This window comes from Bombina bombina, chromosome 5 (assembly GCF_027579735.1).
Source record: "Bombina bombina isolate aBomBom1 chromosome 5, aBomBom1.pri, whole genome shotgun sequence".
Lineage (NCBI taxonomy): Eukaryota > Metazoa > Chordata > Amphibia > Anura > Bombinatoridae > Bombina > Bombina bombina.
The window spans coordinates 1,005,796,775-1,005,818,276 of record NC_069503.1 but is presented as its reverse complement, the minus strand read 5'-3'; the positions used below and the strand labels follow the sequence as shown (position 1 = coordinate 1,005,818,276).

At 36.4% G+C, this 21,502-nt stretch overlaps 1 protein-coding gene across 2 annotated transcripts; it reads left to right on the top strand.

Annotated features, from left to right (window-relative positions):
- Positions 1-335: 335 nt before the first annotated feature.
- Positions 336-20,335, top strand: LOC128661081 (cytochrome c oxidase subunit 6C). Of its 2 annotated transcripts, none has more exons than XM_053715245.1 (4): positions 336-453; positions 4,652-4,776; positions 12,168-12,295; positions 20,189-20,335. In XM_053715245.1, exons 2-3 carry the CDS (start codon positions 4,663-4,665, stop codon positions 12,291-12,293), a joined length of 240 nt encoding a protein of 79 aa, XP_053571220.1. In that variant the 5' UTR covers positions 336-453; positions 4,652-4,662; the 3' UTR covers positions 12,294-12,295; positions 20,189-20,335. The 2 variants fall into 2 exon arrangements, with proteins under 2 accessions (XP_053571220.1, XP_053571219.1); XM_053715244.1 differs by having other exon boundaries at positions 360-493.
- Positions 20,336-21,502: the final 1,167 nt, after the last annotated feature.

Genomic DNA, 21,502 nt, shown 5'->3' with positions numbered 1-21,502 from the left:
GTCTTTACCGACAAAACTCTAAATCTAGGCGATAGTCTTTTATAGTGTTTCTCATCTTTGGTATTAACTTGGCATATTTTAGCAGGGACTTTTGTGTTTGACATTCACTATTTACGCTATTGTGATCATTGCAAAAGCTATTTTAATAATGTTATTAGAAACAGTGTACTGTTACTTTCTTCTTCCATTGTACTTTGGAAACTTAAATAAAAATAATTGTTAACATAAATTACAACTATTTAGCTTAAAACACACAACGTGATATAACGATCCTGTTCTAAAGCAATGTCAAATGTCAATTGTCAAACTTTACGTCTGTGGTGATCCCACCCACTATCACGTGATCCTCTTACGTCTCATACTGTTGCCGCAATTCCAACTCGTTTGTCCCCTCTCGACCTTCGTCTAAAAGGAATGACGCATGCGCAGAGCTATCCTTCCTCCTTGACTCGGGTAAGTCTCATTGTAGAAGGACACTGCGGCAGTAGCGGAGGTGAGTGGTGTGCTGGCTGTTTGCTGTGTGATTGGCAATGGCGACACTTTCTTTACAGTATAACAGTTGTGACCTGCTTGTTGCTGCTGGCTGTGTGTTTATGTGTTAGCGGACCAGTGTATGGGCTGGGGGGAATGTGACAGGCTGGGTGAGGCCTGGTGCCGACGAGCTGTGCCCGTGACCTAGTAGCGCAGAATACAACTGCCCTGTATGTATAGAGCGTGAGTGGGATGTATGGTGTAACCGCCTTCACCCCATAGGAACATCTTGCCAAGGTCACCCTGTCACAATGTATTGTAAAAATGGCTGCGAGCTGGGGCAATAATAGTGAATCGGTGTATAGTACGATATTAGCTCTTTGCTGTACTGCTTTTATTTTAGCGCAAAAGCGACATTCAAAATATATTTTGTTCCTCTAGGGATAATTTGTTGAGGAGCTGGGGGTCAAGTCAATGAATTATAGCGCATGCAGCAAAGCCTATAAAAAATATTTTTTCAGACGTTTTGTAGCAATATTGCTAGAGAGGGCTGCGTGTTACATATTTGACATGTGATGTAGCACTGTTAGTAACATTGATGTGAAAATGTCACGTACAGAAGTCCGGTTTGTATAAGGCACAGTCTATGGTGATATTAGAAGATGCACTCTTATTACAACGTCCTGTGAATAATATTCTCAAATATTGTTAATGGGAAATCATTTAGGCCCTTGTCTAACTGTTAGTGTTGTAAATCATTTAGCAGAGACTCTCAAGGTTTGTCTCACTTAGAACATAAGGAAGGTGAAAGATGGAGGCTGGAAACTAGGAATACATGTATAGGAAGTTGTGTTTGGGTACTACACAAAGTAAATAAAATACTCATTTGAACATAATCATTCTCTGGCTCTTACATATTTTGTGTTTTTTTTTTTTTTGTTTTTTTTTTTTCAGTATTCCCACAATCTCCCAATATCAGGGATCAAGTTGAGCGGGAACGCATGGGAACAGAGTTCCTGTGCTTTTTTTTGCAGAAGGAACTAAGTTCCCTTTGGACAGAGAACATAAATGCTTCAGTAAACACTGCTGCTGTTGGTGGGAGGAGCTGGAGCACAGTCTGATTAGAGGGATAGTGAGATTGTATAGTAATGCAAAAGTAACACTTCCTATAATACACTAAATGCAAGCCTGTCAGCGGTCCTGCTGTGTGATCAACCTGCAATGCATTTTCTCTAGGGTTATTTTGCAACCCCTCTGCAGAAATAGGGCTATTGCACCTTAAAGCGAAGGTCAATTTTGATGAATTAGTGTCCGTTTTTTAATAATCCTATTAAAAACAAGGGCACTTTAATTCATCAAAATTGACATTTCTCTCGTTTTAATCCTGGCAGCCGCTCCAGCACTTCCTCTGTCCGTCGCAAGCCGTCTTCGTGGGTCCAAAATGTCGAATCCGGCTTCCTTTAATCACGACATTGCATCAGGCCAGGATTCCCCCGGGGGGAAGCCGTGATTGGAGGATGCCGGATTAGTCATTTCTGACGTCTGCAGAGGCTTCCGACTGCTGGGGGAATTGCTGGAGCGGCTGCCAGGATTCAAAGGTATGTTTTGGAAGAAAACAAGAGAAATGTCAATTTTGTTGAATTAAAGGGTCCTTGGTTTTTTTTTTTTTTTTTTTTTTTTTTTTTTTTTTATAGGATTATTAAAAACCGGGCACTAATTCATCAAAATTGACGTTCACTTTAAGTGGTTGAGACTCTGTGACTGAGGAGGATTCTCAGGCCCAAAGGCAACCATTCAAATCTTCATTGGTTTTAAATTGCTTTCATTAACCAAAGTGTAAAGATTATATACATACAAATACAGTGTGTGTATAAAACAATATTAATTGTGACGGGGGGAGGGTAGTCTTGGTGAGTTCCCACACTTTTTTTTTTTTTTTTTTCTAGGACTTGACCCCTGCCCAATATGTTGATACCTACATTCTATTGGAATGTTGCCTGTTTGTATCTTTGCCAATGGTTTAGAAAATTAAAAGAATCCTAGTAACAAGGCAACATTTTGCGGAGTCGCACAATTTTTAGGAGTAGTGGCAAACCCTATTTATAGCAATACTTGGATGTATTTGCATCTAACCTACAGATGCTTTTAAAGCATTTTGGTTAGCCACTGCATTTAAAAAGCCATAATAGTTTGATAATGACAGGCTCCAATACGTTAGACCATGTAATTTTAAGATTATCAATCTGCACTACTGCCTTTTTATGTTAAAATATTTTTTATTGAAACATCGTCATACAGAAAATATATCTTATACATTGGGTTGCAGTATAGAGTAATCGAGTATTTAGGCATTATGGAGTCATTTATCAACCCTGCAAGTCGGAACCTCTTGCTTATGTATGTCCATTGGTTGGATTGGTGATATTCCAGGTCCGACAGTCAATCATATATTACAATTTAACTCCAATTCAATAACAAATAAAAAAAAATAACTGCTACCCTGTGTTGGGGAAAAATTAAACATCTGCAATGTATAATCTGTATAAAATTTTGAGAGAAACAATTAAACAACAATTAACCTTTGGTCATACAGAATAGATCACTGTGCCAATGCTATACTGTAAGACTGGATCTAAATTCACCTATGAGGAGAGAGAAACAGTTGTAAAGTGTCATTACCTGGGGCACTACTGCCTTTTTAAAGGGGCTTGAAACACATTTTTCTTTCATGATTCAGATAGAACATACAATTTTAAACAACTTTCCAATGTACTTATGTTATCAATTTTGCTTAATTTTCTTGGTATCATTTATTGAAGGAGCAGCAAAGCACTACTGGGAGATAGATGAACACATCGGTAAGACAATAACGGGCATATACTGTATGTGCAGCTAGCTCCCAGCTCCTGAGCCTACTTAGGTATGCTTTTCAACAAATAATTCCAAAAGAAAAAAGCAAAATAGATAATAGAAGTCAAGTTGTTTAAAATTGCATGCTCTATCTGAATCATGAAATAAAAAATGTGGGTTTCATGTATCTTTAACCCCTGCAAAACTGAGAACTTGTGTGCCTGAGCGTAAGCTGCTGATCCAATCAGCAGTGCTAGATATACAGTTGAGTCATGCAAATAGCGGTGCTGATTGGATCAGCAGAATTACTATTCAAGTCCAGCAGTGCTCTGCGGGTCCTGAGCCGAATTAAACACAGTAGTACAGGGTCTATAAGAAATTAGAGCATGTCATTTTTTGATATGGAATAAAATACTAACTTTTAGTTAAATGTTAAAATTCACAAAATGTGTTTTTAAGCCTAAAATATAATTTGATATGCAATGCTTGGCACTGAGTGTATTTAGGTTCTGGCTAGAAAAGTATCCTGGCACATTTAAGAATAATCAGAAATAAAATAGTTGTACAATCTATTCTAAAATCAACATTTAAAGGGACACTGTACCCATTTTTTTTCTTTCATGATTCAGATAGAGCATGCACTTTTAAGCAACTTTCTAATGTACTCCTATTGTCAAATTTTCTTTATTCTCTTGGTATCTTTATTTGAAAAGCAAGAATTTAAGTTTAGATGCCGGCCCATTTTTGGTGAACAACCTGGGTTGTCCTTGCTGATTGGAAAGCACCAATAAACAAGTGCTGTCCATGGTTCTGAACCACAAATTGGCTGGCTCCTTATCTTAGATGTCGTCTTTTTCAAATAAAGAAAGCAAGAGAATGAAGAAAAATTGATAATAGGAGTAAATTAGAAAGTTGCTTAAAATTTCTTGCTCTATATGAATCACAAAAGAAAAAAATTGGGTTCAGTGTCGCTTTAATTTAATTTAATTCAAATTCTCATTAGAATGGTCCTAAAGTGAAAAATAAACACAAGTGACACTGTTTAATTAAATTTAATAAAATGCTGCCAGTCTGACCAGGCATTTAAACTGCACAATAGCCAAATGGAAATAAAAATGCGATTGCTATAATCCTATTGGCTGTTATTAGGCAAACGAGTTTAAGTTGGGCATACCAATAAACAGGGTAAATTATGGCATGTGACTCATATTGGGCCAAACAGATTTTTGATATAATAAGAGAGAGCTTTACTGGTTAAACTTTATTAGATTTGTGTTTTCTATAATTTTATTATGGCCTTTGTTAAATGTCATTTTGTATTTATTTGTAGAAAACTTCATAATGTCGGCTGGTCTGTTGACTAAACCTCAGATGAGAGGCCTTCTGGCCAAGCGTTTGCGATTCCACATAATTGGGGCCTTTGCTGTATCTCTAGGAGTTGTTGCATTATACAAGGTAAAGTTATTTTAGACCGAGAGGGTGTGTTTTATTTTGTTTTTTAATTATGCATCTCCTGTTTTTCACCCTTCCCAAAACAAATCTTGAACTGCCTTGACTCGCTGCCGTAACTACACTCGTGACATGCCACCCCAAATGTATGGCTCTGCACCCTCAAGGCCCTCCTGTACTATTTCTTGTTTAGTCTGTTATGTATTTGTATCTTATTACGAATCCTTTTTTATTGTATACCCTTATCTCTGTATTCAGCGCTACAGAAGTTTGCAGCACTATACAAAATACATACAAAGCAAAGCTGCTTATCTTGCCACTTACACCTAGATTATGAGTTTTGCGTTACGGTGCAGTACGGCTTTTAACACTGAAAAATTGGCTATTACGCTGGAATGGCCAGGAACCCATATTAGAGTCATGTCGGTATAGCTGTAACGCAACGTCCATTCCGCACTAAAAAAATGACGTTTTTGTGTGTGTTTTTCATAGCGCTGGTATTACAAGTTGTGCGTTCATGCTAAAAAGCTTGCGTTACAGCCTATACCGACACAATCCACACCACCATCTGAGACCAGTAGTTATGAATTTTGTGTAACAAATGTTTCACAAAACTCATAACTAAAGTGTTAAAAAGTACACTAACATCCATAAACTACCTATTAACCCCTAATCTGACGCTCCCCGACATCGCCAACACCAAAAGAAACCTATTAACCCCTAGACCTCCGACCCCCACCATCACAAAACACTAAATTTAACTATTAATCCCTAAACCTAACACCCCCTAACTTTAAATTAAAATTATAATGTAACTAGTGTAAAATAAATATAAACTTACCTGTGAAATAAACCTAACATTAAACTATAAATTAACGTAGCTATTCTAATACAACAAATACTACCAATTAAAAATCTAATTTACAAAGTTAAAAAACCTAACGCTACGAAAAAATAAAAATCTAAAATTACAAAAAATAAAACGCCAAGCTTATAAAAATAATAAACGAAATTATAAAAAATAAAAACAATTACACCTAATCTAATAGCCCTATAAAAATAAAAAGCCCACCCAAAATAAAAACACTCCCTAACCTACAATAAACTACCAATAGCCCTTAAAAGGCCGTTTGTTAGGGCATTGCCCTTAGTTAAACAGCTTTTACCTGTAAAAAATAAATACAAAGTACCCCCAACAGTAAAACCCACCTCCCAACCAACCCCCCCAATAAAAAAACCTAACTCTAAAATATCCTAAACTATTGCCCCTAAAGGGGCATTTGTATGGGCATTGCCCTTAAAAGGGTATGAAATATACCAAAATGTGATCAATACCTTGGGTTGTCTACCTAAAGTGATAGGAAAGTCAAAATTAAACTTGCATGATTCAGATAGAGCATGTCATTTTAAGACAGTTTTAAATTTACTTCTATTTTCAAATGTGCTTTGTTCTCTTAGTATCCCTTGTAAAAAAAAAATAAAAAAAAAATATGCGCATATCATACACTAGTTAGTGGGAGCTGCTGCTAATTGGTGCCTGCACACATTTGTCTCTTGTCATTGGCTACATAGATATTTTCTGCTTCCTGACGTAGTGCAATGATGTCCCTTCAGCATTGGATAACACGAGAATGAAGAAAATTTGATAATAGAATTAAATTGGAAAGTTGTTCAAAATTGCATGTTCTATCTGAATCATAAGAGAATTTTGTGGTTTACTATCCCTTTAACTAATAAGTTTTAAAAATAAGCTATCGGCTAGATTACGAGTTTTGCGGTAAGATGAAAAAGCAGCGTTAACAGGTCCTAACGCTGCTTTTTCACTACCGCTGGTATTACGAGTCTTGCAAGTTTAGGGGCACCGCACACTTTTTTGGCCTTACCGCAAACCGACTTACGTAAACTTCGTAAAGTCTTTTTTTATATGGGACTTGCATAGCGCCGGTATTAAGAGTCTGTCCTGGGAGGCCAAAAAGTGAGAGGTACACACTCTGAATCCAAGATTCCTAAAGCATTCTAAAGTCAATAGTTATGAGATTTACACTACAACGCCATAGCATAAAACTCTTAACTAAAGTGCTCAAAAGTACACTAACACCCATAAACTACCAATTAACCCCTAAACAGAGGCCCTCCCACATCGCAAACACTAATTTTTTTTTAACCCCTAATCTGCCGCTCCGGACATCGCCACCACTAGAATAAACATATTAACCCCTTAACCGCCACACTCCCGCCTCGCAAACACTAGTTAAATATTAACCCCTAATCTGCTAAACCCCTAAACCTAAGTCTAACCCTAACGCCCCTTAACTTAAATATAATTTAAATAAATCTAAATAAAATTACTATCATTATCAAAATTATTCCTATTTAAAACTAAATACTTGCCTATAAAATAAACCCTAAGCTAGCTACAATATAACTAATAGTTACATTGTAGCTAGCTTAGGGTTTATTATTATTTTACAGGCAAGTTTGTATTTATTTTAAGTAGGTAGAATAGTTATTAAATAACTATTTAATAACTACCTAGCTAAACTTAACACAAATTTACCTGTAAAATAAAACCTAACCTAAGTTACACTAACACCTAACACTACAATTAAAAAAATTACCTACATTAAATGCACTTAAATAAATTTAAATTGGCTAAATTACAAAAAAACACACTAAATTACCAAAAATAAAAAACTAATTACACCTAATCTAATAGCCCTATCAAAATAAAAAAAGCCCCCCCAAATAAAATAAAAAAACCTAGCCTAAACTATCAATAGCCCTTAAAATGGCCTTTTGCAGGGCATTGCCCCAGAGAAATCGGGTTTTACCTGAAAATAAAATACAACCAACCCCCCAAATAAAATACTAACTAAAAAAAAACTAAGCTCCCCATTGCCCTGAAATGGGCATTTGGATGGCATTGCCCTTAAAAGGGCATTTAATAAACCCACCCAATACACCCTTAAATAAATTCTAACACTAACCCCCGAAGATTCACTTACCGGGAGAAGTCTTCAAGCGGCAAGATATCCTCAACGAAGCCGGGCAAAGTCTTCATCCAGACGGCACCTATCTTCATCCTTCTGGCGCGAAGCGGGTCCATCTTCAAGACACCCAACACAGAGCATCCTCTTCAAACGACGGCTACTTCGTTATGAATATCACTTTGTGAAGTCATCCAAGATCTCGTCCCTTAGATTCCGATTGGTTGATAGAATTCTATCAGCCAATAGGAATTAAGGTAGAAAAAAATCCTATTGGCTGATTGGATCAGCCAATAGGATTGACCTTGCATTCTATTGGCTGTTCTAATCAGCCAATGGAATGCGAGGTCAATCCTATTGGCTGATCCAATCATCCAATAGGATTTTTTTTCTACCTTAATTCCGATTGGCTGATAGAATTCTAACTTGGATGACGTCACTTAAAGTTATATTCATTAACCTTTTCGTGACAGGGTTAAAGTGCCTACATCGGAACAACTGTTCCAATGTACACAAATTGAAACTACGCAATCGTGCATACGATCGCGAGATTTCAATTATTGGATCGCATCTGGGGGACGTCCCTACAATCCTAGGAACGCCCTCCAGACCGCGATTAAATCCTTGAAGCACAGAAGGCTTCAGGACAGCCGTTATGACGTTCTATTCCGTCATAACGGCTTTAAAGCCCAGTCTAATTATGACGGAATAGAACGGCTTTAAAAGGTTAAGAAGAAGCTGTCATTTGAAGAGTATGCTCCGTGTCGGATGTCTTAAAGATGGACCCGCTCCGCGCCGGAAGGATGAAGATAGAGGATGCCGTCTGGATGACCACTTCTGCCCGTCTGGAGGACCACTTCTGCCGGCTTCGTTGAGGACATCTTGCCGCTTGGATGAAGACTTCTCCCAGTAAGTGAATCTTCAGGGGTTAGTGTTAGAATTTATTTACGGGTGTATTGGGTGGGTTTATTTTTTAGGTTAGGGACTTTGGGCCGCAATAGAGCTAAATGCCCTTTTAAGGGCAATGCCCATCCAAATGCCCTTTTCAGGGCAATGGGGAGCTTAGGTTTTTTTTTTTAGTTAGTATTTTATTTGGGGGGTTGGTTGTGTGGGTGGTGGGTTTTACTGTTGGGGAGGGTATTTGTATTTTTTATTTACAGGTAAAAGGCCCTTTTAAGGGCTATTGATAGTTTAGTTTAGTTTAGGCTAGGTATTTTTATTTGGGGGGGGGCTTTTTTATTATGATAGGGCTATTAGATTAGGTGTAATTAGTTTAAAGATCTGTAACTTGTTTTTTATTTTCTGTAATATAGTGTTTGTTTTTGTAATTTAGCTAATTTAATTTAACTGTATTTAATGTAGGTAATTTTTTTTAATAGTAGTGTTAGTGTAACTTAGGTTAGGTTTTATTTTACAGGTAAATTTGTAGTTATTAAATAGTTAATAACTATTCTACCTAGTTAAAATAAATACAAACTTGCCTGTAAAATAAAAATAAACCCTAAAATAGATACAATGTAACTATTAGTTATATTGTAGCTAGCTTAGGGTTTATTTTACAGGTAAGTATTTAGTTTTAAATAGAAATAATGTAGTTAATGATAGGAATTTTATTTAGATTTATTTAAAGGGACAGTCTACCATAGAATTGTTATTGTTTTAAAAGATAGATGATCCCTTTATTACCCATTCCCCAGTTTTGCATAACCAACAGTTACATTAATATTCTTTTTACCTCTGTGATTACCTTGTATCTAGGAACCTTCTGCCAGCCCCCTGATCACATGACTGTGATTGTTTATTATCTATTGTCTTAAATTTAGCATTGTTGCCTGAACAGTGTTATCTATATGGCCCACGTGTCTTTGTGTTGTAAAGAGATTTAAAAATCATGTGATAAGAGGCAGCCCTCAAAGGCTTAGAAATTTAGCATATGAGCCTACCTATGTTTAGTTTAAACTAAGAATAAGAGAAAAAAGCAAATTTGATGATAAAAGTAAATTGGAAAGTTGATTAAAATTAAAGGGACAGTTTACTCAAAATTTTTCTCCCCTTTAATTTGTTCCCAATGATCCACTTTACCTGCTGGAGTGTATTAAATTATTTACAAGTAGCTCCTTTACCCTTATATTGGCATTTGAAATTGTTAATTTAGCATGTGGTATCCCCACCTATTCTGAAAGTTTGTGGCCGCGCGTACCAGCTATAGATAAGCTTTGTAAACACAGCCAGCAGAAGAAATTACACTCCCAGTGTGATAAAGCAGAGATAAGGTAATAAAATGTTGATTTTCCATTGTTCTCTCAAAGTATTGGTGATTGTTTTAATGACAGATATAAGATAAAGAAGCAGGTATATGTGCACAATGTGATACAGTAATGAGATCTGTTTATACCTACAAGTTCAACCTATTTTATTAGGCTGTGGCTTCAAAACACAAAATCAGAGCTTTAATATACAGAAATAAACCTTAAAAAGCTAATTTTCATACATTTTTTTCTCTGCAGTTGGTAAAAAAAAGAAATTGTAAACACATTAAGGGAAAAACTTTTACAGTATACTGTCCCTTTAAGTCCTATCTGAATAATGAAAGTTTAATTTATACTAGACTGTCCCTTTAAGTTAGGGTTAGACTTAGATTTAGGGGTTAATAAATTTAATATAGTGGCAGCGACGTTGGGGCGGCAGATTAGGGGTTAATAAATATAATGGAGGTGTTTTGGTGATGTTGGGGGCAGCAGATTAGGGGTTAATAAGTGTAAGATTAGGGATGATTAGACTAGGGGTTCATGTTAGGGTGTTAGGTGTAAACATAAAATGTGTTTCCCCATAGGATTCAATGGGGCTGCGTTACTGAGTTTTATGCTGATTTTTGGCAGGTGTTAGACTTTTTCTCAGCCGGCTCTCCCCATTGATGTCTATGGGGAAATCGTGCACGAGCACGTACGACCAGCTCACCGCTGACTTAAAGGGATACTGAACCCAATTTTTTTATTTTGTGATTCAGATAGAGCATGCAATTTTAAGCAACTTTCTAATTTACTCCTATTATCAATCTTTCTTCGTTCTCTTGCTATCTTTATTTGAAAAAGAAGGCATCTAAGGTTTATTTGGGTTCAGAACTCTGGATAACACTTTTTTTTTTCTTTTTTTTTTAATTGGTGGATTAATTTATTCACCAATCAGCAAGGAGAACCCAGGTTGTTCACCAAAATGGGCCGGCATCTAAACTTACATTCTTGCATTTCAAATAAAGATACAAAGAGAATGAATAAAATTTGAAAAGTCATGCTCTGAATCACAAAGAAAAAATTTGGGTTCAGTGTCCCTTTAAGCGGCGCTGGTATTGGAGTGAGATATGGAGCTAAATTTTGCTCTACGCTCACTTCTTGCCTTTTAACGCCTGGTTTCTGAAAGCCCGTAATACCAGCGCTGCAGGTAAGTGAGCGGTGAGAATAAACTGCTCGTTAGCACCGCACAGCTCCTAACGCAAAACTCGTAATCTGGCCGTATATTTGTTTAAATGGAGTGATAGCCGGTAATTGTCTGAAAGCCCCGGTAGTAAAGGGACAGTATTGTCAAAATTAAACTTTCATGATTCAGATAGGGCATGCAGTTTTGAATAACATTCCAATTTACTTGTATCAAATTTGCTTTGTTCTTAGTATTCTTTGTTAAAAGCTAAATTTAGGTAGACTCCAGTGTTCCCTCTAAGGCCAGTTTTGTATGCGGCAAAATAAGAGCCATACCTTGCAGTGTGCAGTGTGTGTGCTATTTGCAAGGTGCAGTTACCCAATTAACGGTTTCACTGCTGGTCGCACACAAAACTGGCCTTAGATGGAACACTAGAAGGCTCATATGCCGATTTCTAAAGTATTGAAGGCCACCTCTTATCTCAGTGCATTTTGACAGTTCACAGCTAGACAGCTCTAATTCATGTGGTCATATAGATAACATTGTGCTCACTCCCGTGGACTTACTATGACTCAGCACTAATTGGCTAAAATGCAAGTCTGTCGAAAGAACTGAAATAAGGAGACAGACTGCATAGGCGTGAATATAAGGTAGAGGTATAAAAATATTTTAATATAACGGCGTTGGTTATGCAAAACTGAGGAATGGGTAATAATCAGATTATCTATCTTTTTAAACAAACAATTCTGAAGTAATCTATCCCTTTAAGTTTGGTCTCAGGGCTGCAAACAAATGGCAAGGGAGAGGTGACACATGCAGTCTTATAAGCTTCTGGCATTTGCCCAGAAAAACTGGTTGCCATTTTATTTGGGTTCATAGTGAGATCCCGAAGTATTCACTTGAACTTGTTTGTTCATCTAGAGCAAAATATTTTAAAGGTTTGCATTCAGAATTAAATCTATAGTTTGTTTACATGTATATTTCTATCTGTTTCAGTTTGGTGTTGCAGAACCAAGGAAGAAGGCTTATGCAGATTACTACAAAAACTTTGACGCTGTAAAGGAGTTTGAGGCAATGAGGGATGCAGGAGTATTTCAGAGCGTGCGACCAAAAGGCGAATAATGGTAAGGTCTAAGTGCCTACTTATATTTCTCTAAATATAAAATCCTGACTTAGGTGTACAACCACTTGCCCATGATAGCTTCTAAAGGGACACAAGTCCATACAAATGTTCAAACCTAACCTAGTTTAGCATCAAATAATTTTTGCATTGTCTAATTCTTCTAGAGCACTGGTTTTCAAACCAGTCCTCGGGTCTACCGAACAGGCCAGATTTTCAGAATTACATTGGGTGTGAGCAGGTGAATAACCATGTTTACTAATCAGATTATTTCACCTGTGCTCATAATCTAGCCTGTTGGGGATGCCTGAGGACAGGTTTGAAAACCAATCAATGCTGTAGAGGGAATTCAGCACTTTCTAAAAGGCTCTCACAGTTTAAAGTAAGGTATTCATATAAATTAGAGTTGCACAACCATTTTTTTTAAGACCAAGTACCAATACTTTTCTTTTTTCTTTCAAATACTTGCCAATACCAATTACCAATACTTTTTTTTTTTTGTAATTTGACAGTTTCTTATGCACAATACAAACTAATGTTTTAAGATAGCTGCTTTATAATTATGAAGAACTGTAACTCAAAAGACATTATGAAATAATAAAACTTTCATTTGCTTGTTGTAAAAACTGAAAGAAATTTCACTGAACATTTTTAGAAATAAAAATATTACAATAAAATATATTAACAATACGTAACAAATGTAAAATCACAACCAACAGTGCAGTAAAAAAAATATTACAGTGCACTGTTTAATCGTGGGGAACACTATGGGCTAGATTACATTTGACTGGTATGCTTTACCTATGCTCTCATTACACGTTCAAGTCCATTAAAGTCTATGAAGTTGGAAATGTGAACAGATCTTACCAATCAAATTAATCTAAATCTAGTCCTAAAATTGTAGGAGTGTTCATAGGAATAAACTTATTTTTTCCTATGCTCTTCCTGCAATTAAATAAGCTAAAGATGTTCCTCAGAGTACAGTATGCTTTGAACATTACTGTAAGATGAGAACTAGCAGTATAAAAGGCAATCTAGCAATTAAAATATTTTTTTTTTTAAAGTTAGTGGCAAGTTCTTTTTAGGGAACAGAAGCATCTCTGCATGTTCAGCTATAGGTCTGTTTCTTTTATCAGTAAGGACGTTTGATGCTAAGCTGAACAGTTTTTCACTTTCCTCACTACTTCATGGGGCAGATATTTTTGGGCCATTTTTATCCAGAGCTGGAAGTCTGTTACTGTCTAGTACTTCCGGGGTTTGTCTGAATGAGGTACAGTAATCTCTCCCAGGTAGGCTTCCAGCTGTATAGTAGCAGGTTTTGGAGCACTGCTCTGACGTACAACAATACAAATAACAGCAATTTGTATTGGCAGAACAAAAGTGAACAATTTTTTGTTAGTCTCCACTCCATCTTAAAATTTAATGGCAACATGCAGTTTTAGAAAATGTCAGAAAATGGCGCCTGGGTAAAATCTAAGATCTGGAGGTATTGGAGTATTTGCACAAGTAAAAGTACTCATGCAAATACTTGGTATCAGCACCGATACTAGTATTGGTGCAACCCTAATATCAATGCTAGTCATGAAAATGTTAAGCTACATGATTCTTTCTTTTGCTGGTTGCTAAATTTAAAAAAAATTCTAGAGGTAGAAAATCATTGTATACACACAATTTCATTGTATGCCTCAGTCACTCTGACAACACTTCGGTCTAGTAGCAAAACTTCTACTTCGGTCACACGTGTGTGTGTATATATATATCTATCTATCTATCTCTCTATCTCTCTATCTATCTCTCTATCTATCTCTATCATCTCTATCTCTATCATCTCTATCTCTATCATCTCTATCTCTATCTCTATCATCTCTATCTCTATCATCTCTATCTCTATCATCTCTATCTCTATCATCTCTATCTCTATCATCTCTATCTCTATCATCTCTATCATCTCTATCTCTATCATCTCTATCTCTATAATCTCTATCTCTATCATCTCTATCTCTATCATCTCTATCATCTCTATCTCTATCATCTCTATCTCTATCTCTATCATCTCTATCTCTATCATCTCTATCATCTCTATCTCTATCATCTCTATCTCTATCATCTCTATCATCTCTATCTCTATCATCTCTATCTCTATCTCTATCATCTCTATCTCTATCATCTCTATCATCTCTATCATCTCTATCTCTATCATCTCTATCATCTCTATCTCTATCATCTCTATCTCTATCTCTATCATCTCTATCTCTATCATCTCTATCTCTATCATCTCTATCTCTATCATCTCTATCTCTATCTCTATTATCTCTATCATCTCTATCTCTATCATCTCTATCTCTATCATCTCTATCTCTATCATCTCTATCATCTCTATCTCTATCATCTCTATCTCTATCATCTCTATCTCTATCATCTCTATCATCTCTATCTCTATCATCTCTATCATCTCTATCTCTATCATCTCTATCTCTATCATCTCTATCTCTATCATCTCTATCTTCTCTATCTCTATCTCTATCATCTCTATCTCTATCATCTCTATCTCTATCATCTCTATCTCTATCTCTATCATCTCTATCTCTATCATCTCTATCTCTATCATCTCTATCTCTATTTCTATCTCTATCATCTCTATCTCTATCATCTCTATCTCTATCTCTATTATCTCTATCATCTCTATCTCTATCATCTCTATCTCTATCATCTCTATCATCTCTATCTCTATCATCTCTATCATCTCTATCTCTATCATCTCTATCTCTATCATCTCTATCTCTATCATCTCTATCTCTATCATCTCTATCTCTATCATCTCTATCTCTATCATCTCTATCTTCTCTATCTCTATCTCTATCATCTCTATCTCTATCATCTCTATCTCTATCTCTATTATCTCTATCATCTCTATCTCTATCATCTCTATCTCTATCATCTCTATCTCTATCATCTCTATCTCTATCATCTCTATCTTCTCTATCTCTATCTCTATCATCTCTATCTCTATCTCTATTATCTCTATCATCTCTATCTCTATCATCTCTATCTCTATCATCTCTATCTTCTCTATCTCTATCTCTATCATCTCTATCTCTATCTCTATTATCTCTATCATCTCTATCTCTATCATCTCTATCTCTATCATCTCTATCTCTATCATCTCTATCTTCTCTATCTCTATCTCTATCATCTCTATCTCTATCATCTCTATCTCTATCTCTATTATCTCTATCATCTCTATCTCTATCATCTCTATCTCTATCATCTCTATCTCTATCATCTCTATCATCTCTATCTCTATCATCTCTATCTCTATCATCTCTATCTCTATCATCTCTATCTCTATCATCTCTATCTTCTCTATCTCTATCATCTCTATCTCTATCATCTCTATCTCTATCATCTCTATCTCTATCATCTCTATCTCTATCATCTCTATCTCTATCATCTCTATCTCTATCATCTCTATCATCTCTATCTCTATCATCTCTATCTTCTCTATCTCTATCATCTCTATCTCTATCATCTCTATCTCTATCATCTCTATCTCTATCATCTCTATCTCTATCATCTCTATCTCCTCTATCTCTATCATCTCTATCTCTATCATCTCTATCATCTCTATCTCTATCATCTCTATCTCTATCATCTCTATCTCTATCTCTATCATCTCTATCTCTATCTCTATCATCTCTATCTCTATCATCTCTATCTCTATCATCTCTATCTTCTCTATCTCTATCATCTCTATCTCTATCATCTCTATCTCTATCATCTCTATCATCTATCATCTCTATCTCTATCATCTATCATCTCTATCTCTATCATCTCTATCTCTATCATCTATCATCTCTATCTCTATCATCTATCATCTCTATGTAAATATTTGCATAGGAAATTAGTACATCTAGGCAAGTATCCCCGCTTGCTTTTCCCCAGAAATTCTTAATATACAATGTTTGTGGGTAAGATATGCAAATTCTCAGTTTTTTTGCTTCAAAAATACTGTTTTGACACAGCGATCCTTTTAAACAGGACTATGACAGCCAACCAGAAATCACTCACTAGACAAGCCTGTTTCGTTCTTTTTAGAACTCATCAGTAGGTGATTTCTGTTTGCTGCATTGGAAAAGTTTTTTTATCTCCCCCCATAATTTTAATGAATTTTGGTTTAACCATGAAAATAGATTTCTGGTTGCTGCATTGGAAAAGCTATTTTCATGGTTAAACCAAAATTCATTAAAATTATGGGGGGAGATAAAAAAACTTTTCCAATGCAGCAAACAGAAATCTCCTACTGATGAGTTCTAAAAAGAACGAAACAGGCTTGTCTAGTGAGTGATTTCTGGTTTGCTGTCATAGTCCTGTTTAAAAGGATCGCTGTGTCAAAACAGTATTTTTGAAGCAAAAAAACTGAGAATTTGCATATCTTACCCGCAAACATTGTATATTAAGAATTTCTGGGGAAAAGCAAGCGGGGATACTTGCCTAGATGTACTAATTTCCTATGCAAATATTTACATTGATTTAATTTTGAGACATGGAGGATTTTAATTTCAGTTTTTTATCTCCCCCCATAATTTCAAAAACTTGCACTCACTGGACTTTTCAAACACCAAACATGAGAGAGAGAGAGATTACACACCCCTGTTACATTGTCAAGTGTCTGTGATGTAAAGAAGTGAGACAAAGATAAACCATGCATGTCAGAACGTTTTCCACCTTTAATGTGACCTATAAACTGTACAGCTCAATTGAAAAACAAACTGAAATGTTTTAGGTAGAGGGAAGAAAAAATATAAAAATAAAATATGGTTGCATAAGTGTGCACACCCTTAAACTAATACTTTGTTGAAGCACCTTTTGATTTTATTACAGCACTGTCTTTTTGGGTAATAGTCTATCAGCATGGCAGATTTTGACTTGGCAAGATTTGCCCACTCTTTGCAAAAACACTCCAACTCTGTCAGATTGCAAGGGCATCTCCTGTGCACAGCCCTCTTCAGATCCCCCCCACAGATTTTCAATCGGATTCAGGTCTGGGCTCTGGCTGGGCCATTCCAAAACTTTAATCTTCTTCTGGTGAAGCCATTCCTTTGTATGTATGCTTTGGGTCGTTGTCATGCTGAAAGATGAAGTTCCTCTTCATGTTCAGCTTTCTAGAAGAAGCCTGAAGGTTTTGTGCCAATATTGACTGGTATTTGGAACTGTTCATAATTCACTCTAGCTTAACTAAGGCCCAGTTCCAGCTGAAGAAAAACAGCCCCAAAGCATGATGCTGCCACCACCATGCTTCACTGTGGGTATGGTGTTCTTTTGGTGATGTGCAGTGTTGTTTTTGCGCCAAACATATCTTTTGGAATTATGGCCAAAAAGTTCAACCTTGGTTGCATCAGACCATAACACCTTTTCCCACATTCTTTGGGAGACTTCAGATGTGTTTTTGCAAAATGTAGCCTGGCTTGGATGTTTTTCTTCGTAGAAATGGCTTTCGTCTTGCCACTCTACCCCATAGCCCAGACATATGAAGAATACGTGAGATTGTTGTCACATGCACCACACAGCCAGTACTTGCCAGATATTCCTGCAGCTCCTTTAATGTTGCTGTAGGCCTCTTGGCAGCCTCCCAGACCAGTTTTCTTCTCGTCTTTCATCAATTTTGGAGGGACGTCCAGTTCTTGGTAATGTCACTGTTGTGCCATATTTTCTTCACTGTATTACATGGTATATCTAATGCCTTGGAAAAAAAATTGTACCCTTCTCCTTTTAACAATGAGATCCCTCTGAAGCATTGGAAGCTCTCTATGGACCATGGCTTTTGCTGTGGGATGCGACTAAGAAAATGTCAGGAAAGACCAACTAGAGCAGCTGAACTTTATTTGGGGTTAATCAGAGGCACTTTAAATCATGGCAGGTGTATGCTGACTCCTATTTAACATGATTTTGAATGTGATTGCTTAATTCTGAACACAGCTACATCCCCAGTTATAATAGTTTGGTTTTTAAATTGAGTTGTACAGTTTATAGGTCACATTAAAGGTGGAAAAAGTTCTGAAATGATTTATCTTTGTCATTTTTTTACATCACAGAAACCTGAAATTTTAACAGGGTTGTGTAGACTTTTTATATCCACTGTATATATTTAAGTTCTGGCAGCAGCAGTCATTTTTATTCAGGCTAGTGGGTAGTTGCCTTACATTTACAACTGGTGTCATGACAATCTCCCTTTTGACTTGCTGCGAGTTCTAGTTACTGCCTCCTGGCTCAGGAGGTAGCAGTAGGTTCCCAGATGATTTCTTCCCTATATCATGATTTTCTTTCCCCAAATGTAGCCTGGTAAATTTCTCAAAATACTAAAAGTTGAAACCAGTAGTGTTGGATTTGCTTGGATTTCTTTTTCTGTTTGTGTTTCACGCTGCTCCCTGTCATATTTTATGCCATGTTCAAATCTGTCTCACTAAATTCCAGTGTTGACCTGTTTGCATATGTGCAGTAACTCTCCTTGAGATACTTGCAGTTCGTGTTCCATAATGGCAGCGCCCATGATTAGAGGCAAGTGCATGATATGTTTAGTGTCCCTTTAAGCCCTAAAAGACCCACTACTTGATAGGCATAATCACCTGCTCTTTCAAAAGGTGGGTGTCTTGGGGGTATATTTAAGCACAATAAAATAAATGCACACTGTTTTTAGGCTGGGGGTCTCTAGGGTCTTAAAACATGTCTGTCATCAAAAAGGCCTAGAGACGCTCATGACCTTGTTTTATAGCGAGGTTTTCACTAGTAATAGTGATCACCTGGCATTTAAGTGGAGGCTCATGGGAGCCCCTATGTGCACATCAGTTATATACATATTATACCATAAGGACCTTGTTTAGTTTAGGGGGAAGAACCCTTTTTTTTTCTTTTTTTTTTTTTTTTTAATATACAACCTTGTTTATTAAATTTTTAAAAATACATTTTGTTGTTTTCACGTGTCTCTTGTATACATAAAATAACGGTAGTTTGAATCTGCTGAATAAAATGTGTGGGTTTCTCACTGAAAAATGACCTACAGTAGGGCTATCTTTATTTAAAAAGCAGGAATGTAAAACTTAGGCGCCGGTCCATTTTAGTTTCAGCACCCTGGATAGTGCTTGCTTATTGGTGGCTACATTTAGCCACCAAAAAGCTATCGTAACCCAGGTTCTGAACCAAAAAATGGTCTGGTTCCTAAACTTTACATTCCTGCTTTTTAAATAAAGATAGCAAGAGAGAAGAAAAGAAGACAAATTGATAATAGAAGTAAATTAGAAAGTTGCTTAAAATTGCTGCTCTACCTGAATCATAAGAGAATTTAGGTTTAGTGTCCCTTTAAATGTGTGCAGCATATAAACTCAAAATGTCTCGGTAGTTCAGGAGTTAAAGGGCCATTATAATGATAAATTCACATGCTCCAAGTATTATAGCATTTCATTGTATCACTAGCGACATGGCCAAGCAATGTGTTTAACCCCTGCAAACAGAATAAATGCATAGCTAAAATACCGCTTGAGACCCACAGAGAACTGCTGGTCCCACACAAACTGCTGATTATCCAATCAGCAGCTGTAGTCTTACAACCAATTAATGTAATTAGTGCTGCTGACTGGAGTGCTCTTTCATATGCATAATAGAAAATGTGCACTGTACTTTGGAACACTTCCTTATATCCTGGCATGTTTTTTTAAACTCTTATCATTTTGAGCTAAAAGAAAGAACAAGGGAACAAGCTGAATGTTTTGGCCCACAGATTTAAATAGTTCATCTTAATATTTCTTGGTTTCTAATTACAAAATGCATTTAGCGTACAGTGATTTTCTTTTTCAGATGTCATTCTTAAGTGATGCTAAACTTTTCTTTTTTTTTCCCCCCTTAGGATGAATTTGCGTCTGACCGTTTTCCCCCAGATACTATGCTGGACATACTTGATATATAACAATAAAAGGCTAAAATCCAGTTCTGCTGAATGTCTCATGTTTTAATACTGTATAAATGTGGTTAAATATATAAAACAAAAAGCCAATATTGTGGTCTGCATTTCATTCCGTCTGGTGTCAATATTCTTAATTAAATATTCTAATGATGCACGTAGTGCAAAGTTTTTAGTTTATACAACTCACTGCTGTCTACCAGGACTGGACAAAATGAAGATATCTCATTCTTTTTAGAAATTACTAAACTTGTATTCTGCAGAGCTTTAAATCTGAGGGTTTTTACACTGTCCCCAATTGAGAGTTTTAAAATGAAGACATAGGAAGCACTTGTCTGCTCACAATCCCAGATTGTTTTGTGTGCAGCAAGCAGGGCCGCCATCAGGGGGTGACAGGGGTGACTCCTGTCAGGGGCCCAATGGGCTAGGGGGGGCCCATGAGGCAAAAACTTAAAAAAAAAAAAAAAAAAAATTAATTTTGGAAGCCACCAGTGGGTACTACAGCAGAGTGCTAATTGAGCATGGGAAATGTTATTGCAAGGAGTAAAGTATTAGCATTTGAGAGGATTTCTGAGTGTGCACTAAACCACTATGCACAGTGTGAGACAGACTTGGCATTTTGTTTGTAGAGTGTGTGTCTGAGTCAGACGGATGATCACTAGGAATTACTTTGCAAATGTTTTTTAAGATTGTAACTTCAGTGTGGTAGTAGTTGTAGGGTGGGGCCAGGGGTCCATAAAAACACATTTATTTTTTTTAGCAGCAGTGAATTTATGATTATTTGACAATGCTGTAGAAATTCTATATTTAACACCATGCAGAAATGTTTCCTCCTCAATACACAAAATATATATATATTACATTCCAGTTTACTGCCCCTTTATGCAAGGACTTTCCAGATACAAGAAGGCATTTTATCTAAGATTTTTACATCTGCATAACATGTTATACTCTCAGACTAAGATTGCTCAGTGTTGGAAATAAGACAGGTTAACTTAAAACTGTTCAGTTTACAGCTGACTTAATTTTCAAATGCATACCAACAAGCTTAAATCCTGCATTTAACCAGATCTAATGGTATGAGTACCACAGCTTATGGTTCCACCAAGACCATATAAAGTACAGCATTTTCAAAATCCACAAGTACAGCTGACAGATGGGAACATTTGTACACTATATTTGAAGTAGTGCTCTTGGTTGGGGAAAATATCAAACAAACATGTCAACCGTTTAAAAGTACTTTTCTTCATTTAACCATCT